Source organism: Sturnira hondurensis, unplaced genomic scaffold, assembly GCF_014824575.4.
Source record: "Sturnira hondurensis isolate 20B ecotype Veracruz unplaced genomic scaffold, ASM1482457v3 Scaffold0022910, whole genome shotgun sequence".
NCBI classification, from domain to species: domain Eukaryota; kingdom Metazoa; phylum Chordata; class Mammalia; order Chiroptera; family Phyllostomidae; genus Sturnira; species Sturnira hondurensis.
In genome coordinates, this window is record NW_028095541.1 from 6,947,686 (window position 1) to 6,975,248 (window position 27,563).

General features: G+C 41.2%; 1 protein-coding gene across 3 annotated transcripts; it reads left to right on the forward strand.

The window, feature by feature from the left end:
• The first annotated feature begins 12,073 nt into the window (after window positions 1-12,073).
• On the forward strand, window positions 12,074-26,852 carry GJB2 (gap junction protein beta 2). Of its 3 annotated transcripts, XM_037037168.1 has the most exons (3): window positions 12,074-12,081; window positions 21,206-21,209; window positions 25,026-26,852. In XM_037037168.1, exon 3 carries the CDS (start codon window positions 25,048-25,050, stop codon window positions 25,726-25,728), a length of 681 nt encoding a protein of 226 aa, XP_036893063.1. In that variant the 5' UTR covers window positions 12,074-12,081; window positions 21,206-21,209; window positions 25,026-25,047; the 3' UTR covers window positions 25,729-26,852. The 3 variants fall into 3 exon arrangements, with proteins under 3 accessions (XP_036893063.1, XP_036893062.1, XP_036893061.1); XM_037037167.1 differs by lacking the exons at window positions 12,074-12,081; window positions 21,206-21,209 and adding an exon at window positions 21,666-21,795; XM_037037166.1 differs by lacking the exons at window positions 12,074-12,081; window positions 21,206-21,209 and adding an exon at window positions 21,667-21,816 and having other exon boundaries at window positions 25,029-26,852.
• The last annotated feature ends 711 nt before the right edge of the window (window positions 26,853-27,563 follow it).

The window sequence follows — 27,563 nt, forward strand, 5'->3', positions numbered from 1 at the left end:
ACTAGAACAGGAACAGAACCACAGAAATGGAGATTACATGGAGGGGTAGCAACAGGGGAGTGGAAGGAGGAGAAGGGGGGAGAAGGTACAGAGAATAAGTAGCATAGACAGTAGGCAGAAAATAGAGAGGGGGAAGGCAAGAATAATATGGGAAATGTAAAAGCTAAAGAACTTAAGACACATGGACGAAGTAAAGGCGAGGAATGTGTGTGGGAGAGGGTGTGCAGGGTAGAGGGGAATGAAGGGGGGAAATGGGACAACTGTAATAGCATAATCAATAAAATATATTTTTTAAATGGTAAAGGCAGAAATGTCGACCTTGTTTACTGTCTTAAGTGGAAAGAATTCAAATCTTTCAGCATTAACTGTAATGCAAAACATGTTTTTTTTGTAGATGCTCTTTATCAAGTTGAGGAAGTTCTCTATTCCTTTTTTTCTGAGAGTTTTGTCATGCGTGGGTGTCGAATTTATGAAAAAAATTTTGGCATTAATTCATATGATCATGTGACTTCTCTTCTTTAGCCCATTGATATGGTGGGTTACACTGACTGGTTTTCAAATATGGAACTAGTTTGCATTCCTGGAATAAACTTGGTCACAACATATATTTCTTTTTATATATTACTGAATTCCATTTGTTAATATGTTATTAAGAAGTTTTACATTTACCTTCATAGGGGTTATTAGTCTGTAGTTTTCCTTTTTTGTATTATCTTAGTCTGGTTTGGGTATCAGGATAAAATCAGCATCACAAAATGAATCAGGAAGTGTTCTCACCTCACCGATTTTCTTCTGTTTTTAATTAAATCTATTGGGGTAATACTGGCCAATAACATTATAAATTTCAGGTGTACAGCCTTATAATAGAACATCCCTATACTTATGGTGCACTCACCACCCAAAGTCTAGTCTTCTGCCACCACATATTTTACTCTTTACGCACTTCTTCATTCACCCCTATCGGCCTTCCACCCTGCTGACCACTACTCTGTTGTTTGTATCTATGAGTGTGTTATTTGTTTGTTTTGTATTTTCTAGAACAGATCATATGGAATCGATGGTAATCCTTCCTTAAACATTTGACAGAATTCCCCAGTGAAACTATCTGGACCTACATGTTTCTTGAGAATTTCTTATTTTTATTTAAAAAAAATTTTTAAACATTTTTAAAAGATTTTATTTACTTATTTTTCAGAGAGAAGGGAAGGGAGAGAGAAAGAGAAAGAGAGAAATGTCAATGTGTGGTTGCCTCTCATGTGCCCCTCCACTGAGGACCTGGCTCACAACCTAGGCATGTGCCCTGACTGGGAATCAAACCAGCAACCCTTTGGTTTGCAGGCTTGCACTCAATCCATTGAGCCACACCAGCCAGGGTGAGAGTTTCTATTTTACATATTCAATGTCCATAATAGGGCTATTCAAATTGTCTCTGAGGTGGAACCCCCCCAAATGAAATTTATTTACTAAAAAATTATGTAATCATTGTTACATGTTTAAACTTCAGTCACTCTCCAAGTACTCTCTATTTGGTGCAATACACATATTGAGACTTTTTTTTCCCACTGCTCAGAACAGTTTTTGGACACATCACTTTTTATGCCTTTTATTGCTTCCACCATTTTTTGTTTCATCTCTTCCACATAGGTAAAATTTTTCCCTTTGAGGAGTTTTTTCATTTGGGGAAACAAAAACAGTAATTGAGGGTGAGATGGGTTGAACGGGGAGGGTGGGGCATGGGGGTCATGTCATTTTTGGTCAAAAACTGCTGAACACTCAGAGAGATGTGGGCAGGTGCACTTGTAAATCGCCCATCATGAAATGGACAAACACATTGAAAGAGTCTTTGAAAAAAAAAATCACTGAAGCTGAATGCAGCCTCTCACAACAATGCCAGCTGCTACACTGTACAGATGGATTCCTAGAACACTCACCTGGCCAGGGAAGCCTTTATGTACTACCAGGGGCGCACACTCCAGAAGAAAATTCTGGTTTTTTTTTAGGTCCCCCCTTGCATTTCATATTGGGGCTTGTATTTCATACCTTTCATATTGTAGCTTGTGTTTCTTGAAGAAGTGATCCATTTCATCTAAATTGCAAACTTTATAAGTACAGAATTGTTGGTAGTATTTGCTTATTGTCATTTGGATGTCTGCAGTGCCTGTAGTAATAGCCCCTATTTGATTCCTAATACTGATAATTTGTGTCTTCTCCCTGTTTTGCTTTTGTCAGTCTTCCCAGAGCTTCACCAGTTTTATTGATCACTTCAGCAAACCAGCTTGTTTCATCAATTTCCTCTATTCCTTTTCTGTTTTCAATTTAATTAATTTCTGTTCTTACCATTAGTATGTTCTTCTTTCTGTTTTCTTCAGGTTTATTTTGCACTTCTTTTCTATATTCTTAAAATGGGAGCTTAGATTATTAATTTGCATCTTTTCCTCTTTTTCCAATGCATGAATTCAGAGCCATACATTTCCATACCAGCACTCCTGTAGCTGTGTCCAACAAATTTTGATATGCTGAATTTTTTACTTTCATTCAATCCAACGGTTTATTTAGAAATATGTCTTAGTTTCCAAGTGTTTGGAGACTTTCCTGTTATATTTCTGTTACTGATTTCTACCGTGATTCCATTGTAATCAGAGCACACTCTTTACTATTTTAATATTTTAAATTTGTTGAGATGTTCTTCTGGCCCATGTATCAGGCATATCTTTTTATTCCACCGTGTTGACATCTGCGTTAAACCTGGGTGGGCTGCCTGTCCTGTGGCCAATTCCTGGAGATTGCATACAGACTGACCTGTGATTCTACCTTTCATGTACACAACCATCCGAAGTCCACAACCCAACCACTCATTTATCAGGCTCTCACGGGCTCTCACATTCTTGGCTACTATCCACCTGCCCTAACCACCCAAGCACCAGGTACCAGACAACTTGCTGAAATGTTTCAAACTAGCCAATGCTAAGCCTGTTTACATTATCTTGCCTTACCTTTCCCAGGAACCACACAATAAAGCAATAGACTTTTGATCACATTTTCTTCTTAATCCTTTGACCTCCTGACTGACCCTGGTGCTTCCCTGTGTGGCCCTGACTGGCATGTTGTACTTCCTTCCAAGCAGGGATATTCAACCTCTTGGTATGTCTGTGCCACACTGGAAGAAAAAAAGTTGTCTTGGGCCACATATTAAATACAATGAAAATTGTAATCACAAAAAAATCTCATGTTTTAAGTAAATTTATGATTTTGTGTTGGGTTGCATTCACAACCATCTTGGGCTGCATGCAGCCTGTGGACCACAAGTTGGACACCCCTGCTAAGAGGACTGTGAGTAAAAACTTAATCCTTCATGATAGTCATGTCTATGTCTGCATATCTTACCCTACCTGATTAAAACAAATCCTGGGTAAATTTTTAAAGAAACCAGAATTTGGTTTATCTTGGTGCATGTTCCATGGGCACTTGGAAAGAATATATATTCTGTTATTGTCAGGTGAAATGTTCTATAAATGTCAATTAGATCCTGTTGGTTGACAGGGTTGCTGACTTTGTCTATACCATTGCTGATTATCTGTCTAGTTGTTTAATCCATTGTTGAGCAACAGGTGTTAAAAGTATCCAACTACAATTGTGAATATGTCTATATCTCCTTTCAATTTTATCAGTACTTACATCACATATTTTTCAGTTCTGTTATTTAGTGCATGCACATTTTGAATTGCTATGACTTCTTTTTATAATTACATCATGTCCTTCCCTCTCTGGTGATTTTCTTTGCTCCAATGCCTACTTTATCTGGTATCAATATAGCCATTACTGCTTCCCTTTGATTAATGCTTGCATGATACATTCTTTTTTTATCCTTTTATTTACAAATTGTCTATGTTATTACATTTGAAGTGAATTTCTTGTAGACAGTATATCATTGAGTCATGTTTTTAAATCCATCATGCCAATCATTTTTTTCAGTTGATGTGTTTTTATCTTTATACCTAATGTAACTGTTCATAGTTTAAGGCTTGATTTGCCATTTTATTTTTTGTTTTCTGTTTGTATCTGTTTTTTATCTCTGTTTTTATTTTTCCTGCTTTCTTGCTTTTCTTTGCTTAAATGTTTTTAGAGTACTATTTTTATTTATTTAGTGTTTTTGTATCTTTCTAAACTTTTTCAGTGTTTGCTCCAGATATTACATTATATATACACAACTTATCATAGTCTGCTAATGTTATCGTTTTACCAATTTGAGTGAACTACAGAAACTTTATCTCCTTTTCCATGTCTTTACCATCCTCTATTTAGAATTGTCTTAAATATTTCTATTGATACATTTAGAACCACATCAGACAGTATTATGTTTCAATTGTCAAACATAAGTTAGAAAATTTGAGAAGGAAAGCCTATATTTACCCATATTTTCACTCAGCATTTCCTTCCTTCCTTCCTTCCTTCCTTCTAAAATCCCTTTTTTAATTTCTTTTCTGTATTAAGAACGTTTACCCTTTATTTATTTATTTATTTATTTTATTTTATTGTTGTTCAAGTACAGTTCCATTTTTTTAATGAGAGGTTTCTTGGCAACAAATTTTCTAAGTAGTCTTTCATTTGGAAATGCTTTGATTTCTTCTTCATTTGTGAAGGATGCTATTTTTGGGAATAGAATTTTATGTTTACTTAAAAAATATTGTGTCACTTCTCTGGCATCCATGATTTCTGATAAAAATTCTCTATAATTTTGAATTGTTTTCTCTAAAGAGGAGGTTTTTTTCTGTTTTCCTCTGGCTGCTTTCAAGCTTTTTTTTTTTACTTTAGTTTTCACAAGTAAAATTATGATATGTTTTAGAATGATTTCGGGTGGCTTATCCTGTTTGGGCTTAACTTCTTCAAACTATAGGTTTATATCTCTGGCTAAATTTGGAAAGTTTCCAGCCATTATTTATTTGAGTACCTTTTTAGTCCTGCCCTTTTTCTCCTCTCCATCTGGGACTCTAAGGACATGAATATTTGCGTTTTTGTTGTAGAAACAGATATCCTTGGGGCTCTGTTCATTTTTTTTCAGTTTATATTCTCTATCTTGTTCAGATTGTTTTTGTTGTTTCAGCCGTTAAATTCTTTCCTCTTTCATCCATCTCCTGTTGAGCCCACCTACTGAGTTTTTTTGTTACTGTATTTTTTTAGTTCCAAGATTTTCATTTGGTTCTTCTTTATATTTTCTATTTCTTGCTCAGATTCTATTTTCTCATTTGCTTCAAACAGGTTTGTAATTGCTCATTGAGGTATTTTTCTCACAAATTTTTAAAAATCTTTGTCAGATTATTCTAACATTTCTGTCATCCTGGGTTTATTATCTATTGATTTTAGTTTTCCATTCAGTTTGAAATCTCCTTGGTATGACAAGGGATTTCTGATTGGATCCTGGATAATTTGGGCAGTATTTTATGAATCACTGAATTTCATGTAAATTGTGTGTTTTAGTTGGCTTTCTCTGATACCATTACAGAAGGGAAAAGGGTAGGTACCACCTCATTATTGTCAGGGGAAGGTAAAAGTCCAGGGTTTTTATTTGGCCCATGTTGACATCTGAGATCAGGATAACTCCTTGTGACTGCTGGGCAGGGGTGGGAGTTTCAGCTCCCAGTGACACTTCAGTGTCTCCACTGACACTTTAGTGGGTGGAAGGAGGCTCAATACTAGTGGACAGTGTTAAAAGGCCTGTCTTTCTACCAGGGCTCCACTGACACCAACCCAGGGGAGAGGAAAAGGTGCCAGGTGGAGGTGGGGTGCATGCCTCCACTGCCCTGCACTGACACCACAGGGTGCAGGGAACTTGTCACCATCCAGTGGGATGAAAACTCCAGCTTTCCCTTGGTCTTCTCTGACACCACTGCATGAAAAGCTCATTGAGTGTGAACCAGAGGGTTGCGGTTCGATTCCCAGTCAGGGCACATACCTGGGTTGCAGGCTGGTTCCCTGCAGGCCAACTCCCAGCAGGGGATGCATGAAAGGCAACCATACATTGATGTTTCTCTCCCTCTCCTTCCCCTCTAAAGATAAATAAATAAAATCTTTAAAAAAAAAAAAAGCTCATTGAGGTAGGTCAGCCAATGGCTGTCAGTGACAATTCAATGCCAAGAGGAATCCCCATTTGGGGGTGTGGTGAAGAAGAAAACTTTATTCAGGGCAAAACAGCTCAATTGTGCTATAGCACAGCTGTGAAAGCAGCACAGCTATAGGACAGCTCTGGGGCCAGGCCCCTCTCAGGCTAGACAGCTCTTCTCCATGCTTTGCTCCACTCTGGTCTGGTCTACCCTGCTCTGGAAATCTTTGATGTTTCAGCTCTTCCATGAAGAGGGGATATGTGTTTCTCCAAGCCAGAGAGAAGTTGGCTTATATGAACAGAAGTCCCCATCCCTGGTTCCTAATTGGTCCATACCCATGGAAATGAGGATGACAAACCCTTGTAGTCTGATTGGTCCAAAAGACACTGCCCTGATTGGTTAGAATAGACCTACTCTGATTGGACAGAGTGGGGAAGCCTCAATCCTATTGGTTGAAAAAGATTCCAGGAAACCTTTATGGAAGCTGGCTCAGACGGCAGAGACAAGGTGCAGGCAGGTAGTTTAGTGCAAGAGGCCCCTATGCAGAAATGGCTGCTAAGCTTCTTTTTCAATTTGAGCCCAGTTGGCTAAAACCAGGGCCTTTCTTAGTAGGTGTCTTTTTTTGGTGTTTTGTTTGTTTGTTTGTTTGTTTGTTTTTTGCCTCAGGGCTCACAGGGAGAAGTGTAGGTTCCCTTTTTGGCCTTTGCTGTTGTCAAGTGAGGCATATTTTTTTTCTATGATATTTAGCTGGTGTAGAGCAGTTATTATCTAATACTTTTCTGAGTTGCTAGGCTTCCCTTTTCCTGATCATTTGGCTGGAGACAGAGGCCTTTTCTTGGGTTACTTGGGGGTTTTTGTTTTGTTTTTTGTCTGCATTCATTGGTGTTTTGGATTGCTGCCTTCTTCAGTTTGGGATTTATGAGGCAAAAAGAATGGGTAATCTGCATCCTGAGGTCCCTACCTGGTCTGCCTTCTTTTCTCCACCTTTCAGTCTTCTTATATTTATTTTTGTGTATATACATTTTATGTAATTTTCAGGGTTTCAGTTGTACCTAGCCAGAAGTATAGGGAAAAGCACATCTAGCATCTTCCCATTTGCAAAATTTTAAAAAATTTAAATAGTAGTTTGAAATCAGTGAAATCCATATGTTATAATCAGTTGATGTGTCTCTTAAATCTCCTTAATCTATTGGTTTCCCTCCACTTAAAAAAAATTTTTTTACAACTTTTTTTTTCTCAGAATCTGGGTCGTTTGTCTCCCAGAGTTTCCCACAGCCTAGATTTTGCTGATTGCATATTTATTATATTATTTAATATGTTCTTTCATCCTTTGTATCTTCTATAAACTGATAGTATAACATAAAGTCCTCTGACATTAGCATACATTCCCAAGTTTCTCACCATTCTGAGGGCTGCTCACTTATCCCCACCTTAGACTACCTCCTGTCTGCAATGTCCCATCTGCCTGCTACTTTGCCAGCCTGTCTTTCTAGACCAGTTCAAAGTCTTCATTCCCAAGACTTTCCTTGCTTCACCTTAGGCAGAACCTCCCCCTCTCTTTTCCTCCCCAAGGTCACTCTGTGGGCATTTGTGCTTGAGAGATCATCTCCCTTCTGCATTATGGTGAGGGTTCCTCAACAGAGGGGAGCCAGCCCTTTTCACTTTACCCCCTAAACATGTCTCTTTACATAGAGAGCACCAATAAACATATGGTGAATTAATCTGAGTCTTGAATACTAATCCTTTTCCTATTACTTTGTTGCATGGCCATTTGGACAGGAATAAGGCTCATTAGCTTCCCATCTTGAGGGGAACCTGATGGTAGCTTTATGAAGCCCTGTGAGTAGCTTCCCTAATTGCCAGCACTGCTGTTGCTATGGTTTCCTCACCCACTAGAGTACTTAGGTGAATGCTGGTGGAAGAACCCAGCATGGCCAGCCAAGGCCTTTTCAGGTCATTTTAAGAGGGAAAAAATTGAAGTGACAGAGTGCCTTGAAACCATTCAGATGTCAGAGTGCAGTGGGACAAACTCACCAAGATGAGGAATTAAATTAATTGTGAAATTATGGCCAAGAATCTTTTTAAAAATAATACTATAGCTAGCCAAGATGGAGGTGTAGATAGATAAACTTTACCTCCTGACACAACAAAAAAAAATGACAACAAAAAAATTTAAAAACAAAAAATAACCAGAACTGCCAGAAAATCTAACTCTTTTGGAGTCCAATAACCAAGGAGTTAAAGGAGAAACATTCATCCAAACTGGCAGGCGGGGTGGAGACTGGCAGCCGAGGTGGAGAGGATGTGCAGCAAGGTGGAGCCTGGAGGACTGGGTGGTCCCATATTTGCATGCAGATAAACTGAGAGGAACAACTGGGGAACAAGACAGACTGTGCAACCCAGGGTTCCAGTACTGGAAAAGAAAGCCTCAAAACCTCTGGCTGTAAATAGCTGTGGGGGTTGTGGCAGTAGGAGAAACTCCCAGGCTCACAGGAGAGTCCATTGGAGGGACCCACAGCATCTTAAAATGTACACAAACCCACCCACCCAGAAATAGCACCAGAGGGCCCAATCTGCTTGTGGGTAATGGGGGAAGTGACTGAGAGTCTGCTGAGAGCCAAGCACTCATCATTATTCCCTCCTGGACCACTCCTCCAAGTACAGCACCAAAAGCAGCTAAGTGGGTTGCCCCACCCCAGCGAATACCGAAGACTCCACCACTTACAATGTAACAGGTACACCGAGTCAAAAAGATATGGCCCAAATGAAAGAACAGATCAAAACTCCAAAGATAGAACCGAGCAATAAGGAGATAGTCCACCTATCAGATGCAGGGTTCAAAACGCTGGTAATGTAGATGCTCACAGAAAGGGTTGAGTATGGTCACAAAATGGAAGAAAAAGTAAAGGCTATACAAAGTGAAATAAAGCAAAATATACAGGGAAACAACAGTGAAGGGAAGGAAATTGGAACTCAGATCAATGATTTGGACCAGAAATAAGCATTTAACCAGAAGAGAATGAAAAAACAAGAATGCAAAAAAAATGAGGACAGGCTTAGGAACCTCTGGGAAATGTTTAGTTTCCAACATCTGAATCATAGGGGTGCCAGAAAGAGAAGAGGAAGAGCAAGAAGTTGAAAACTTATTTGAAAAAATAATGAAGGAGAACTGCCCCAATCTGGTAAAGGAAATAGACTTCCAGGAAATCCAGAAAGTTCAGAGTCCCCGAAAATTTTGACCCCAGGAAGCACACACCAAGGCTCATCATAATTACATTACCCAAGATTAAAGGAGAGACTCTTAAAAGCAGCAAGGGAAAAAGAGAGGGTTACTGACCAAGGAGTTCCCATATGACTATCAGCTGATTTCTCAAAAGAAGCCTTGCAGGCAAGAAAAGGCTGCAAAGAAGTATTCCAAGTCATGAAAGGCAAGGACCTACATCCAAGATTGCTCTATCCAGCAAAGCTATGGTTTAGAATGGAAGGGCAGATCAAGTGCTTCCCAGAGAAGGTTAAGGTAAAGGAGTTCATCATCACCAAGCCCTTATTCTATGAAATGTTAAAGGACCTTATCTAAGAAAAAGAAGATGAGAGCCCTGGCTGGCGTAGCTCAGTGGATTGAGCGCGGGCCTGCGAACCAGACGATCGCGGTTCGATTCCCAGTCAGGGCACATGCCTGGGTTGCAGGCTGGTTCCTTGCAGGCTAACTCCCAGCAGGGGACGAACAAAAGGCAACCATACATTGATGTTTCTCTCCCTCTCTCCTTCCCCTCTAAAAGGTAAATAAATAAATAAATAAATCTTTTTAAAAAAAGCCAACTTTTTAAAAAAAATTAAAAAAAAAAGAAAAAGAAGATGATTAAAATATAAAAACGAACTCACAACTATCAACAACTGAACCTAAAACAAAAACAAAAACTAAGAAAACAACTAGAAGAGGAATAGAATCACAGAAATGGACATCACATGGAGGGTTATCAATGGGGAGGGGGACAGGGGAGAGTGGGGGATAAGGTACAAGGAATAAGAAGCATAAGTGGTAAGTACAAAATAGACAGGGGGAAGTTAAGAATAGTATAGGAAATGTAGAAGCCAAGGAACTTATATGTACCAACTGTGGACATGAAGTAAGTGGCGGCAATGGGGTAATGCTGGCGGGAGTGGGGTGCAGGGTGGAAAGGAATAAAGGGGAGAAAAATGGGACAACTGTAATAGCATAATCATAAAATATATTTTTTAAAAAGATAATACTACAGACCTCAGAGATTCCATCATTAATGAACCTCAGAAACATGAAGGTACTTATTCATCTAAGTCATTTCTGGATATGTTTTATTAGATAGGCACTAAAATAATATATTCCTAGTTTTTCTGCTAACATAAACTTTATATTTATAGACTCAGGATTAATGTGGTATTTTAAATTGTACTTCACACTAAGCTATAAGTAATTACTTCTCTGTATGTTGTTACCCTTACTAATCTCTTATTAACTTAGGTTGTATTAATATGGTTTGAATAGAATACAAATTCAAACCATGATAATACAACTTAAGACAGTTTCTCCTGACTGGCTATCAATGTTTAGAAAATGGAAAGCGTACTCAAGAGAAAATGGATTGTTTCTGCTTGAACTTCAGCCCTAAAAAAGACCAATGAAGGGTCTAGATTTCACTCCCAGAAAGGGAAGCCCAACTCTGGGTTCCGCACTAAGACCAAAGAGAAGTATTCCAGCCTGCTTACCACATGCTTGGGACTTGAAATTCTGTCATATTGTGCCTACTCCCTGTCCACCACAGTTGTAATCCCAGCCAAAGTGGATGCCTATCAGCTGAAGTTAACATTAATAGGGTCGACAACTTAAATCTTCTCTGAAACACATCTGTCAAAATAGTGCTAAGCCCAGTTATGAAACTGTAAGGACCAAATCAATATAGACTACAAATCATGGTTTCCCAAACCTGCTGGCTCAGACTCTCTGCTCTCACAGCCCAGGAATCTGTATTTTTAACAGACTTCTGAGTTGGTTTTTATACAGCCAGCCTTGCTCCATGGTCCCTTGGTACAGGGAAACTTGTCGAATCTCAGTACGCCCAAGAATCAACTGGTAAAGCCATTCCAGCCTGCTTGTCCCAGGGCCCACTCCAGAGGGTCTAACTCAGTCAGCCTAGGGGTGGGGGAACCTAGAAATTTCCTCCCACTGGCCTCACGCTGGTCTTAAGAAACAGATCCCTGACATTTCAAGCAGGCTCCTTGAAAATAACTGTATCTCTGAAATATTTCCACTCTGGAAATGTGTCTGTAAAAGTGTGTCACATTCAGCCACAGGATGATAAAAATGGTTGTGTAAATACTACATGTTGATTCACTTCTCCTCAGCACCTGTGGACTCAAAACATGAGTGTGTCCTTTCAGCAAATTGTCCTATATGGGGAAGGGGCAGGCTCGGTCAGTCACATCCCCCCTCCCTGTGGTGGCCCTGGTCTGTCCAGCCCTTCATCTCTGATGTCCATGAAGGGCCACCTCCATGGTCAGTCAGCCTGGTCTCAGGCTTCAGAGAAGTGGTTCTCTTAACACTCCACAGTCATCCATCACTCTCCTCATAAATAAAAACCACATTAAAGACTTTTGATAAATTCCTTTCTGGATCTGTTTCTGTCTTTATCCTACTTAGCTTATCGATCTCTGCTTCCTTTGGTGCCACAGGCCTCACTGGTTTTTTTGCCAGCTCCTTTGCTTTGTTTTTCTGTGGCTATCTTCTTTCTCCTTTCTTTCAAAATGTTCTCCCTTATCTTCTCTGATACCGACAAAAGGTCAGGAACCAAGCCCATCACAAGGACCCAGTGAGGACCCAGTGTCCCCATTTGCTCTGTGTCAGAGTGGCTATACCTCCTGGACTAACAGCCATGGGTGCAGATACAAGGCAAGGTCAGGGCTGAGTGCAATTATTTCAGTGAAGGGAGCTGTATGGATCCCACCTTCCCTCTGAGGGTGAAAGTAGGTAGATTTCTGACTTCAAGTTTTTATTCTTCCAACTTTTACATCTTCCTTTATACAAAGTGGATTGAAGACCCTAGTTATTCAAGTGTCTACTGTTAAGTCAGGTGCTGGGCTGGATATTGTACTTGGTGGGCATGCTGACCCTCATCTTTCAGGAGGGAAAACGGACTTCAATGAAAAGAGCAAAAGGCTCAAATTTGGGTGTCCCTGACCCTCTGCCTTGTCACACTGCCTCAGAGTGATGGGGAAATGGAAGAGTGTGGACACCAAGTCTCAGGTCTTCTTGACAGCATTTTCCAAAATTCTGCCTCATTTTCTGCCCTCAGATACCACACCCCAGGGCAGAGGCATGGTGGAAGGAAGGTGGGAAGAAAGTAAACAAAGGCAAGACTAAAAGTGTCCTGCATGGTTTGACGTGAACAGAAGCTGTGGCTTATTATGTTAGTAACATAACCACTCGATAAAAATGATGGTCAAAAGTCATATAATTAAAAATTGAAAGTAGAAACATGCATAATAGTTGAAGGTACAACATTTTTTGAGAAGTATTATGTTGGAAGTGAGAGAGGGAAATTTCTAGAATAGGCCCTACTGACGTGTTGCCAGATGTCGAAGTCACCTGGACAAATCCTTTAACTCAGTTTCTTAAGTCTCTTTAAATTAAAAAATATATATGTTCTCTTTTTTAAATTGCTTTTAGAGAGTGAGAAAGGAAGAGAAGAAGGAAGAGACAGGAACATGGATGTGAGAGAGAAAAATCGATTGATCACCTCCCATGTGCACTCAAATCAGAAATCCAACCCACAACTGTTCAGTTAGGAGATGACACACTCACCAACTGAACCACACTAGCCAGGGAAAATATATATATATTCTTAAAAAGTCTTCCGTAAGCACTAAAGAAATGGTTATCAAGTACATCCTTCTCTCTCTTCGATTTGTTTTCTATATTACTCTGTCTTAATATTTCCATGTGACTAGAATCTCAAAACTACCAACTTTTTTTCACTTTTTAGGAAGTTTTACAAAACATCTGGAGGAAGAGTTAATACTGACCTCTAACCCAGAGCTCAGGAAAATTCCCCCGACATATTTATCTTCCTCACCTTAATTTTACCTCTTTTGTTCCAGACAATTATGATGTTTTTATCTCTTTTAAAGAAATTAATCTTGCTCAGAATTTTATAGACTGAATTGTGCCCCCCTCGTAATTCATATATTGAAGCCCTAACTCCCAATTTGCTGATATTTGGAGATGGGGCCTCTGAGAGGTAATCAGGTTTAGATGAAGTCATGGGAGTGGGGCCCTCATGATGGGATTAGTGCCCTTAAAGGAAGTTACAGCAGAGAGTTTGTTTCTTCTTTCTGCCATCTGAGGACACAGCAAGAAGGTGGCCACCTGCAAGTCCGGAAGGAGTCCTTGCCAGGACCCAGCCATGATCCTGGACCCTGGTCATAAACCTCCATCCTCCAGAACTGTGAGAAAATAAATGCCTATTGTTTAAACCACTCAGTCCATGGTATTTTTTATAGCTTCCCAAAATGATGATGATAAGGAATAGATAGATTTAGTTAATATTTTTGAAGAACTAAGCTTTGACTTTATTTAATTTTCTCTATTATTTGTTTTCTAGGTCATTGATTTCTTATCTTTATTATTTCCTCCTTATACATATATTGAGTTTTGATTTTTCAAGCTTCCTAAGGTAAAAGTATAGATAATCCATTTTAAACCTTTCTTCTTTTTCTAGTATATACACTTAAAATAAAAATTTACTTCTCAGCACTACTTCAAGTGCATCTTGCAAATTTTGATATTTCTGTTTTTCTTTCCATTTATTTTAAATGTCTCTTACAATTTTTCTTTTACCCACAAACTATTTGTTTAATTTATAAATATTTGAATTGATATCTTCTTCATGACATAACTCTTTTGCTGCTGGCAATGTCTCTTGAGCCCTGGCTGATGTGGTTCAGTGGACTGAGTGCCAGCCTGTGAACTAAGGGGTCACCAGTTTGATTTCCAGTTAGGGCACATGCCTGGGTTGCGGGGCCAGATCCTCAGTATGGGGCGAGTGAGAAGCAGCCATACACATTGCTGTTTCTCTCCCTCTCCTTCTCCCTCCCTTCCCCTATCTCTAAGAAATAAATAAATAATCTTTTTCTAAAAAAGAAATGTCTCTTGAATTCTGGTAATCTTGTTTGGAAGCATATTTTGTATGTTATAGTCTAGTCATTCTAGCTTTCTTATCATTTGGGCTTTAATAATATGTATTTTTTCCACCTTTTAAGCTTCCAACCTACCTGTGAGTCTGCTTCTATTGATTGTTTATTTCCTCCTGATTGTGGGTCTCACTCTCCTGTTTCCTCATATGTCTTATAATTTTTTACTTGGTGCTGAGCATTGCATATGAGAGAATCACCAGGACTGTTTAGTCTGTTTTTGTTTTTTTCCAGTGCGTGCAAGTCTTTTTCTCTGAAAGGTGGCTAAATGAGGACTTGATCACTGGGATTTCATCAAAAGAATCAACTTGACCAGAGACTGATCAGTACTGTTAGTAAAACTGAGTGTACCTCTGCGATCCCAGAGAAACAAGGAAGTTATACTTTGCCTTTCAGCCCAGCCTCAGTTTCCTACACCTTCATGTAGAGTGGCTGTTTTTGTTTTTGTTTTTTTTATCTTGTCAGTGCTTGAGCTAAGAGGAGTTCAAGACACAACCATCAAGTAGTTTTGGCTCGCCTTGCCTTCAATTCCAGGCCCACCAAAACTCAATCACTACGAAATCATGCAGTTCTCTCTTCTTCAGCCTTGTCCACACTGCCACTTTTGCAGTAAAATTGGGGGCAGGGTGGTAGTGACTGTTGAGCCAAACAATTTATTTTTGTATCTGAAGCATTTTAAAATTCCAATCTATTTGGCAACCCACACTGTTATTAAGATCTTGCCTGATTCTTCCTCAACTCTATAAAGTCTCTTCATTATACGAGGCCTGCTTCTCCACCTTCCCAGGCACTTCCCCAGATACGGAAGTGGCTGTGACTCTCTGATCACCATCGCTTCCTACAGTTCAGTTCATCGAAGTTTACTCTGTCTGCTGTTCTTTGATAACTGCCATAGAAAAGTATAATTTTCCTTTTTAGCAGGGCTTTTGTTATTGTTACCTTAAAGATAATTGTATTTTGCATTCTATTCCTAAGTGGAAATAGAAGCCATAGTGTTGTTATGGCTATCAATAAGGAATTTTAATTAAATTATATAATTATATAAAGAAATACTATAAACTATTTGAAAGAATGAGGATGCTCCTTATTTACTTTATAAACAGTTTCCTAGGTATATTAAGTGAGAAAAGCAGTGTAGGACAATGTGTAAAATGCTTTACCATTTCAGTGAAAGAGGAAAGAAAAGTCACCTATAGTCATACAGATTCAAGTCATATATAGATTCATATCACATTCATATGTAGAAAGAAATTCTTAAAAGACACAAAAGAAATTAGCAAAACCAGTCACCTCATTTTTTAAAATTTCTTGATTCTTAAGACTCAGTTTCCACATGTATAGAATGGAATGAAAAATACTTTTCCCATAGAGTTATACAATAAAATAAACACCAAGTATGTGGTGTATTTCAAGATATCAAGTAGTGGCAGATAAGTAATTAACACAGTGACTTTTGTTTTGGGTTATAACTAGAGATGCCTTCATTTATATTTATGTGTTTTTGTGTGTCAATTATACAACCTAAATTAGTCACTCAAATTTGTTACTTTACAACAGTCTATTTTTTTCCTTTGGTAAATTGTAAGGACTGTGCCTTTCCAAAGCCTATTGACCTAATAATCTAGTATTCAATGTCAGGTAGCCAATAAGAAAAAAACAAAATGTTTCCCATCAGAGGATGAGAAGATGATACTACAATCCTCCAAATTGACAAATACGATCCCCACTAATTGTGCACAATATGTACAGGAGCACCCCCCACCAATCACAAAAGAGAATAGTCCAAATCCATCACTTATTTATTTCAAAGACAATAAAGAAATAATAAAGGGCATTATGTTTACTGCCTCCTCTTTCCCAAAGCACAATAGTCCAATTCATACATTTTATTTTAAAAGTCTCCATCTGGTTCTTTAAATACATAATCCACTAAGTCCTGGCTGGGTGGCCCAGTTGGTTGGAGCATTATCCCATACATCAAAAGGTCACGGGTTCGATTCCCCATCAGGGCACGTACTTAGGTTGCGGATTCAATTCCTGGCTGGGATATGTATGGGAGACAACCAATTGTTGTTTCTCTCTCACATCAACGTCTCTTTCTCTCCCTTTCTCTCTCTCTAAAATCAATAAACATACCCTCAGGTGAGGATTTTTTTTAAATGGTTATCTATGACCCTTTAGCATACTAGACATCAAAGTATTTTATATATATGTACATATACATACATGTATGTATATTTATTAGACAAATAATTTTATTAAGACCTAATCAAATGTTGCCATTGCTTCTCATGTACCCCATGAACCCCATATCCTCAGATCAGAGAGGAGCACTGAGGAATGGAAGTCTAATAGAAGAAGGGCCTTCTCTGGCATGAACTAAAGTTCTTAAGCAGCCCAACTACCAATAAATCCCACCAGCTTGGAGTCTCTGGGATCACTGGGCTGTGAACACAAAAAAAGGCAGAGCAGAGCGAGGGGCTGTTCTTAGAGCCTGGATGTCTGTCCTCTCAGTAATAGCACCATTTCACCGGAGGCCACTGTGATATGTCTATTGCCCCGGGAATGAAATACAACAGTGGCTTTCTTAGGGGGAAAGCCACCTTTCGTGAGGGAGATCTAAGGAAAAAAAAGGACATTTTACATGGGTTCAGTGCACAAGTGAGAATGGAAACATAAACACAAACATTTCATATAGCACGATTTAACCCTTACTAGGAGCAATGTTTTCTGACATTTTCTATTTTATTATATTTCATTTAATTTGGGGGGAAATGGATAGAAATTTATGTCCTAGCCTACTGGTAAGGTTGGGACAAGCAACACTAGTAAGAAAAGATGATCCATTTTTATTCCACTCTCCTCCCAGAATGTGTATTTTACAAAAACAAATCTGCCCAGTGCCATCTACTGTAAACTCTGGGTATTGCAAGTGCCTTTTAAACATCTTGGCAGATTTTTTTTTTTAAGGATAACATTAAATCAGAGACTTCTCCACACCAATATGTAGTTTTCCCCCCCAAAGTAGACAGCTGTGAAACAGTTTAAGAAGTTTAGATGAATAGGTAACACGCAAGCCCAGTTCTAAATTCTAAGACCAAAGACTCATATCCAAGTCAGAGAACATCCATCTGACTGGAGCCTCAGGAGCAAAACTAATCTGTGATTTCCAGAGAGTGACAAATTTAAATTCAGGACATTCTAGACTAGCATGTGATAAAAACCTACTGTAGTCTATCAAATTCTCTAACCAGGGAATCATTGATCTAAAGTCTCTTGTCAAACCTGTGTCTGTAACTTTTTTTTTTACTCCTAATATAACTTTTTTTTTTACTCCTAATATAGTTTGTCACACAAACTAAAATATAGAAATCTATTTTGTTATTTGAGAAAGATACAGAGTTTCCATTTTGGCAGGCCACTATAGCTTATGAAATTTAATTTTTATATTCAATGGAAGTGAAAGTTCCCTACCCATTTCCCTAGGGAGTTACAGTTTTGCATTCACTTCTGGATGAAATGTGCTTTTGACACAAACTCATTTGGAGAAACTGTCATTTTTTTCAGAGTCTGCTTAAATATTCATAAAGGAGCATATGCTCATCCTGTAAAGCCAAGGACACAGGCTTAATTTACCCTTGGCTTGCAACTGAGACGTGCCTAGCCACCCAAACTTCCCCCAAATATTTTATGTGTGATACAAGACTAGAATGCAGAAAATGGAAAGGCTTGCAACATTTTTAATAGCAACTCAAAAGGTGGAATTTTTATGAGATGCCTTTAATTTGAAAGTGAAGGAACAATTAAATTGTTGAAGTCTGGTTTTTTTACTCTATGAACATAACAATTGTTTTTTACCGCCCCCCGCCCCCAAGTGATTTGACACTAACAATTTTCAGGATCCATAAGTGAGGATATGGGTCAATGGTGCAGGGAGAAGTAAAAGTGAAATGCTGTTTTCTGTTGTTTTCCTGTAATAAGTATCTCAAAAATCAAAGAGGATCACACTTCTTCTTTATTAATCATGTGTAAGTTGTTATTAATTACTCAGAGATGCCAGGATTCATTCTATCTTCAGTTTCCCACTGCTATTTTGAGGAGAGCTAATTTTTATCAATTATTAATATTAATAGTTCAACAGCAAAGTGAAGAAAGTGGATATAGACCAATAGCTAATGTTAATAATTAACAGCTCAGAGAGATTCAAAGGAGCTAACTTGCTTTAAAACTGCCAAGTGTTAGAACAGGGCCTCCCATTCTCTCACGAGTCTCTTCTTGTCTTAAGACATTTTCTACTCTCATATACATAAGATTTGTGAGTCAGAAAGGTAACTAAGACATTTTTTGTATACATGCAGAGCACGCTTCTTGGGGGAATGCAAAAGCCTGCCTTATTAGGCAGCTGGTAAGCAGCCTTTCATTAAAATATGTTAAGACATAGGATTTGTCTCCCACTGACTTCTTGAACCATGGCAGCTTCTTTCTTTCAGGTTTATTTATAAAACAATTGTCAAATTAAAATACCAAGTGCTTTAACCATTAGCATTTCACCTTGTAAACCGACAACTGCATCACTTGCAAGCTCAGCTCACTTATAAACACCTGGGTTTACCTACTTGCTACTACACATGTACGTGAAAATATTAGTTATATGTACCTCTTACACTCTAAAGTGACAAGGTGAGATAGGGAGGTACCCAGGAAACACCAGAGTTGTTTTTTTCACATAAAGCCAAGTTAATAACTGTAAGTTGTTCAGCACCTACCAGTTAATGAGACTGAGGTGTACCCATCAGGCAGCTGGTAGGTAGCCCAGGAAACTCCGTGTGGTGGTGCTGGGGCCGCTGGAAGGAGCACGGGGCGGGGGCTGGTACGTTAAAAGATGAAGATGGGTGAAAACAGGGCAACACAATTAAGGCTTTTTCTCAATGCTGACACTTAATAAAGTAATGCTTTTAACCAAATAGTACAGCAATATGATTGTGCTCTTCACAAAATAAATACAAGATTTATAAAAATATTAATTTGTGCCCTGGCTGGGTGTTTCAGTTGTTTGGAGCATTGTCCCACATACCAAAAGGTTTCGGGTTCAATTCCCAATCAGGGCACAGACCTAGATTCAATCCCCCAGTTAGGCAGTTACAGGAGGCAGCCAATTGATGGTCCTCTCACACTGATGTTTCTCTGTCTCTTTCTCTCCCTTTCTCTCTAAGATCAACAAACATATCCTCGGGTGAGGAGATATATATATGTGTGTGTGTATGTATGTGCATATGTATACACATTACAGCATATATTTGGATATAGATATAAATGCTGTCATCTTTGTAATTGTGTGTGTGTGTCTAAGCTTATTTGTAGATAACTTCAAATTTCCAAGCTTCAGACCCTTTTTTCTATCTTACCTTTCCTTCTTCTCCTCTACTCTTCAGGACATACACACACACACAAATATATGTATATATGAGATTTCCTGCCCTAGAAGCATCCAAATCTGGTTAGGAAGAGAACACCAGCACAGAAAAACAACAGAAACACACACAACAGAGTAAAACCAGGTGCTGAATTATAGAGCTATATATCTAAAATACCGAGTGGCTAGGACACGAAATTAGCCAACAACACATACTAATTATGCAAATCAGGAGAATAAGTCAGGGGAAATGAGGAAAGGGCAGTTGAACAGCATCCTGTAATCACGGTAAAGACACTAAAACCTAAGGTGAGATTTGTCAATGGAGAAAGTGAGTCAACTTACAATCTGCAAGACATCTTCAACAGGCTGGCTTCCCATAATGGCTCTGGACACTCCCTCCACTCCAACCCACCAGGACTGCAGCAGACTCCTGAATAGCCTTGTCTCAGATGACTAAAGGGAGGGCCCGCCGCCAACCCACGCCATCTCTCACAGCACCCAGAGGTGCGCCCAGGCCAGAGTGTCTTCACCCCACCTGGCTTATCCTTGTCCTTTCTAACTACGTGAATCAGCATCTCTCTCAGATGGGCAGAGCAGGGCTGGGCAGCTGTGCGGCTTTGCTGCTTCAGGAATAGGCACGCCCGTAAAGACTAAGACTTAGAACTGGAAGGTGGGGTGGTGACTGCGGGACAAGGCTCTCCTGCGCCAGTACAAGACCAACTCCAGTTGGCCCTTGGTGATGGGAGCCAGTTTTGCAAGGAAAAGGCAAAACCCTCATCCTCATGGGGGCAACGATGGGCCAGATCTGCCCTGTCTGGATGAATCATCGTCATCTTTGGTTAACACAGAAGGGGACCCAAGTGAAGGTCAGCATAAGAGCAAACCGCCTCCGTGCAAGCACAGGGCATTACTGAAGCCAAGTGTGATGTCCCCAACGTGGCCTGCGCTTGCAACTTCAGTTCTTCATCCTCTTGCTTTGTGAATACTTACTCTCTGTCACGTGTGTCTCAAGACATTAAAATACCCAACCAGAAGCCCTGGCACTGACCCCCCTTTAGTGGGTCGTGTGCAGGGGCAGGAGGGTCACAGGCTTCATTGGTTCTCTCTTTCCTTTCCTAATAACCTGGGCCTCCCCAGCCCCAGACTGAGCTGCCTACTTGCGACTTCTCGACTGTGAAAGGACAATGCGGGCAGGATGTGGAGGGCAGAAGCGCGAGTCCAGGGACCTTGGGCAAAGCCAGGCTCGCCCCTAACTTGCCTGCCTCCAACCCCCAACCTGGGTGTATTGTTGAAAGTGACCGAAACAAACGGGGAGTTCAAACAGGCGGTCGTTGAGCTCGCCAGTGAGGTTTTGGGGAGAAAGAATCAGAGAGCTGGCCAGCTCTGGCGACGCCACCTTCTTGCCCCCTTTGTCTCTAGATTCCCAGGAGGGACGCCCCCACCCTCGCCCCGCCAACTTCGCAGGGACCCGGACAGATCCTCAGTGGCCCGAACTTACATCTTCACGTCTTTGGGAATTCCTGTTGCTCTAGTAATTATATTTTTTTAAAATTAAAGCCGAGCTTCAAATACAGTAATAGTGGGTACTGAAAGAAGCCCTGGAGAAACAACAGTAACGGCAGCAACTATCCTTTGACCCCGCCCCCCAAACCTGGGGCCGACAGGCCTCCGAGGAGGGTCTGGGACAGGGAGCGGGGAGGGCAGCCCGGGACGCCGGGGGTCCTGGGAGCTCCGGGGCCTCAGGAGGCTCTCAGGGGGAGGCGGGAATCCGGGCGACCTCTGGAAACAGGAGGCCGGCGCGTCCAGCCCAAGCGCTGGGGGCCCAGGCAGCCAGGAGCCGCCCCCTCCCGGATTCTCCGAGGAGCGTGGGGGGGAGGAGGCGGGGTGTGCGGCGCGGTTAAAAGGCGCCGCTGGAGCCTCAGGTGCCGCAGAGTACAGGTGTCCACACTCGGTTCCCGGGGCTCTCAACCGAGCGGGGGCGTCGTGCGCGGAGGAGCGCGGAGGCGGCCAGGCCAGGACCACCCAGGACCCGCTCGAGCGCTCCCGCTCCCGCCAGAGCCCTCCCTCCTCCCGCCGCAGGTGAGCCCGCGCCACCGGCGCGCCCCAGGGCACAGCCGTGAGGCTTTCGCGTCTCGGGACACCGGGAGTTGTGGTGTCCGGCGGGGGAGGGAACACGGCACGGAGAGGGGACTGGAGACGGCAGGACCTGCGGGAACGAGGGAAAAGGGAGAGGAGGACCTGGCGAGGATTGAGGGCCTGGGACGTCCGGGCACTGCGGGACGGCGGGGCAAGGTCCCTGGGTACGGGCGGTCTGAGACCTAGAGGGGGAGGGGACCTGGCACTGCCGGGGCTGTGGGAATCCGGATCGGGTCCCCAAAGTGGATCCCGCGCACACTGAGGCCCCCTCACAGCCCCTGTCCCGGGCAGTCGAGACAGCGGACCTCCGGCGACAGTCAGGCGTCCAGGGAGAATTGTGGAGAGTGAATGTCCGCCGAGTTACCGAAATTGGAGCCGGGACTTTTTACAGGGAGGGGACGTGGTGACACCAGTGAGGTGACCGATAGGGACCCAGGCTCTGGGGAGGAGGGGGCCTGGGACAGGCAGCCCACATCCCAATTGAGGATCGTAGATTGTGTTCGTCTGCTAAAGTCTAATCTGTCGCTACCAGTAGTGTTTAATTGGCCGAAGGCTCTGCTTGGAAAGAGAGCTGGGTTCTGTTTGCTAAGCAGAAGTCCTGTCTGGAGGAGGTAACTTTTTCGAGCCCGGACTACCCACCCTGAGAACAGGGCACCCCAGCCTAAACCTGGCTTCTTTTTCTTCAAGATTGGAGAGCTTTTGTTTCCAGGTGGAGTTTTTCAGCTGGAAGGTCGCACATGACTGAGAAGCACTCACTAGGGTGGTTGCCTAAGCCCTTCTCCTCCTGGAGGGAGGGGACATGAGCCTGATCAGTGTGTGGATCCCAGCATTCTGACAGTTGGACACGTATGACCATTTACTTGGGACTCTGTCTCATACGTTAGGCGACAGCCATTTCCCCGCTTGACCTTTGAGTCCTTTAAAAACTCAGGTACTGATTATCACAATTAGACACCTGTGAGAGGCCTGGGGTGCTCTGTGGAGGCAGCTGGCGAAGGTCTGGCAGGGAAAAAGGAGGGGTTGAGAAGCTAAGAGTAAGACTCGCTTTTGCCTTTTCTGAAACCTATGCCTTCCCTAAAGAACAGAACTTGCCTCTGCCAGAGCTCCAAACAATGGCAGGCTGGTGTGGGCCAGGGCGGGACAGCAGCTCCCCACTGGTTTCATCCTGCTGTGTTAGTCAACTTGACCTGTCCCTGTCCCACTTGTGGGTTAAATTTTAATTTGCTCCTTTTCCCCAAAGGATCTACAAACATGTAGTTGCAGCCACAGCAATATAGGACCACTGCAGTTTTCTTGGCTGATGGTGGTTTGATTGGTTTGTAAAAGAGTGTGAAGTCCATGTTTGGTACTTTGGAAGAGGACAAAGGCATGAACCCTCCTGACTATCCCCCAGTTTTTAGCCACACATACCACAGGCAGCTTATTTGTGTCTCATTCTCACTTAGTGCCTATGAAGAACTGAACTGCAATTCTGTAAAATAATGTGGTTAGACCATGAATTTTGGTTCGGCTGTCAGGCATGACTAGACTGTGGAACCTTCAGCAGGATGCCCCTGGGAGAGCTTCCAGATAGTCTGTTTAAAAGGTCAGGGCTGAACCACTGTTTTTTCCAGTGATGCTTGTCTTTTTCAAGCTAAGTAAAGCTAAATGTTTCTGAAGTACATTTCACGTTTACACTTTTGTGTCCATGACTGGCCACGGTGACATTGAATAGCATCAGCCAGACCTTGGTGTCCCCACCTGAGATGATGCTCAGTGATGAGTCTGCTTAGGAAGTACATGGGGGGAGGGGGGAAACAGGACCCAGTTTGCTCAAAATGAGAAGAGCATTGTGCTTTTAAGTAAGAGAAGATGGGTTCACTGCCAGCATAGAGGAGATGGAAAACAGACTGCTCATCAGGGTTATGGAGAAGTGGAATCTTGTCTAGGAGAGGGGCTGATTGAGACAGATGGGACATAACTATGAAGAACTGGAGACAGTTCATATCCTGGGATGAAGAGAAGGCTGCTGGCTCATGGCAGATAGATCCACAGCAAGATGTACCTTAACCCAAGTGAGCTTTAATCCTGAGCTTCAGTACTCAACACAGTGATATCACCTTCTGCAGCGTCACTGGGAATCACTGAGTTAAAATTTCTGTCATTTTTTCATAATGTGCCCCCTTAGAAACACTTGTAATTTAAAACCATAGCCCACAATAAAAATATGTAGCTGCAACACTGTATTAAAACAGACAGCCATCAGTTCAGCATGATGGTGAGGACCACCAGTCCATACACAAAACATTCACAAAAACCTGTGAGTACAGTGGCTTTTCTCTACAGATGGAAAGTTTCCAACTTGTTCCTTTTAGTGTAGAAAAAGGAAGTAAGGCCCTTTGTGAAATTTTAACATGCAGTGCCTCAATTGTCAACTTTAATGTTAGTAACATTTCACAGCTACATCCCAAGTCCATAATGGTTTCATTGAAATAGTTTCAGAAAAATGGTTCTGCAGGGAGGCATGGCCTGCTGGACCTTACAGCAAGGTGGCCAGGCTAGTCTCCGTCAGTACGGCTAAAAAGCAAGTGCAGATTTAACGACTGAATGCCACTTGTCCAGGTGCCAGGGAGTGTCTGTAGGGGATTGATCAGCACTAATTATGCCTTTTAAGTTAGGAGCACTTTTGTTTGTGGCACTGCCCCGCCTCTGCCAATTTTTATTATGAGCTAAAGATTTGGGCCCTGGCAGGGTAGCTCAGTTGGTTGGAACTTTATCCCATGTACCAAAAGGTTGCAGATTTGATCCCAGGTCAGGGCACGCATAGGAGGCAACTAATTGATGTTTCATCCTCATATTGATGTTTTTTTTCTCTCTCTCAAATCAGTAACATATCCTTGGTTGAGGATTTTTTTTTAAAAGGACTGGGTGAATTCCTCCAGGGAATAAGCTACTCTTTATTGGGGAAAACATAGTTCAAGTGGTTTGGGAACTATCCTTTTACCCCTATGACAAACTAAGTTGGTTTGGTTTTCACCTTTTGGGTGAGGCTTCCTAAGAGTGAGTATTTTTCAGGAAGAGATTTAAGAGTGCTTACTTACCTAAGACCCAGAGAAGTTTCTCAGATTCTGTCCTGATGAGTCACTCCTCTGCTGTGTTCATTTCGTCTTTTCCAGTGCAAACCACCCAGAGAGGATGGATTGGAGCACTTTGCAGACTATTCTGGGGGGTGTCAATAAACACTCCACCAGTATTGGGAAAATCTGGCTCACCGTCCTCTTCATTTTTCGCATCATGATCCTGGTAGTAGCTGCAAAGGAAGTGTGGGGAGATGAACAGGCTGACTTTATCTGCAACACTCTGCAGCCTGGGTGCAAAAACGTGTGCTATGACCACTACTTCCCTATCTCTCACATCCGGCTCTGGGCCCTTCAGCTGATCTTTGTGTCCACACCAGCTCTCTTGGTGGCCATGCATGTGGCCTATCGCAGACACGAGAAGAAAAGGAAGTTCATTAAGGGAGAAATAAAGAGTGAATTTAAAGACATTGAAGAGATCAAAAGCCAGAAGGTCCGAATTGAAGGGTCATTATGGTGGACCTATACCAGCAGCATCTTCTTCCGGGTTGTCTTTGAAGCTGTCTTCATGTATGTCTTCTACATCATGTATGATGGGTTCTCCATGCAGCGTTTGGTGAAATGTAATGCCTGGCCTTGTCCCAATACAGTGGACTGTTTTGTTTCTAGGCCCACAGAAAAGACTGTCTTCACAGTGTTCATGATTGCAGTGTCTGGAATTTGCATACTGTTAAATGTCACTGAGTTGTGTTATTTGCTAGTCAGATATTGTTCTGGAAAGTCAAAAAAACCAGTTTAACACATTGTCCAGCTATTAGGTAAAAGATGGGAGGAAAAGGATGAGGCAACTGTACTTAGTTGTCAAGGCCAAGTCACCATTATTTCCCCAGGGTCAAGATTTTCATCTTAAACACAACTATTTGAAATTCCTGTAGCTCTCAGGTGAAACTGGAAATGCTTCTGATGGCACTCTTCTCTTTTAAAGCTAAAAAACAAATGCTTGATCCTATGTCAAAATCGATTTTTACTCAAATTAGTTCCAATAAAACCCTGTGCTGGTAGAGTTATTATTGGTGCAAAGGAATTTCACATTTTGAAGAAAGGATATCGGCATTTGTTTCTATTTCTTTGAGGAAAGGAGAGAAATGCTGGGTCCTAAAGAGGACTCTGAGAGAGACTGGCTGTTCCTCTGAGGGTTCCTTTTGCTATTTTCCCCTGAATTAAAGGTAAACATAGAGAATCTTGGTTCTTTTATTCACTTTGGAAATTCTAGTAACCACAGACAAGGTTACCTAATACTTCAAACTCTGTCATACTTTTTTAAAAATGAACACTGGAAAATGTATTCTTTCGATCAATAAGACATTCTGAAAACCATTGTATATTCCTACTATTTCAAAGGCTCAGATAGTGATATGTAAATGGTATGTAATTAGGTACTATCATTGAATTTAAAATGTGGGCTCTCAGTTTTGAATAATTTGCAGGGCCACTATATTAACTGTGGTATGTAGTCCACAAAAGCATTAAGGCCTCTCATGTGAAACAAACTGGACATTCTTAGTGATGGCTTGGCAGCCAATGGCCTCATTTCACAACTTTGGGTGTAATTTTGCAGGAGAAATATAGATAATGTATCACCAACTGCCACCATCTACAGGCTGGCTCAGGATCCCCTGTATCCCTGTCAGTGTTTGCCTTTTCCACAACTGGTAAAGGGTGGAACACCAGTTTGAAGAAGTTGCTTGGGACTAGTTTGTTGCCACAGTACGAAACAAAATGGATGGTAGTTACTATTTTTAAAGAACAGATGGGAAGACTGAACTCTAAATTCTAGTGATAAAAAAATGAGTTTCATGTGCTTCAAAAGTTTGCTTTCCTCTTCAGCTTCTTATTTTTTTAAGTAAAAATAGAATAGACTTTTTTAAAAAATAGACACTGGTTTAGATAAATATTAAGTAGTTCCACAGGACCCATTGAACCTAATATCATTATAATGTTTGACATGGTTTTCAAAAAATGGCACTCAGCATTCTTCAATAAGGGTAAACACTTTTCTTTTGCCAAGAATAGCATTGTAAAAAAAACATTTTGTTATAGTAAATAACAGCTTTAATTACATGCTTGTAACTAAAATAATTTTGTAATGTTTCAAATATCATTCAAAATATTAAAATATAAACTCATGTAATAATTATTTAAAATGTATTACAGTTTTTCACAGAAGACCAAGTTTTTAATGTCATCTATAGCCAATTTTATAAAAGGAGTTTAATATTTTAAGCATCATAACATGAAAGAGATAAGTTCCCTGGGTATCCGTTCACCATCCTTGATTCTTCTGCCCAGTTACAGATAAGCTTCTGTTACCAGGGAGGGAGGAAAAAAAAGATTTGTGCTGAACCCCATGCTGACCCCAACAGGTTTTTGACAAACACACGCACAGTGCATTGCACAAATGGGATTTGTAGCTTGGAAGATGCTGGGCTGGGTTCATATGACCAATGTTGCTCCTAGAATCATGGAAATTGACAGTTTAAAGTGATCTTCATGGTGAAGGTTGGCTAAGGCATGAGAAAAATCCTACAAGGTATCTTTTCTGTAGAATCGTCTTCAGGATTATTTTTCTGTGTA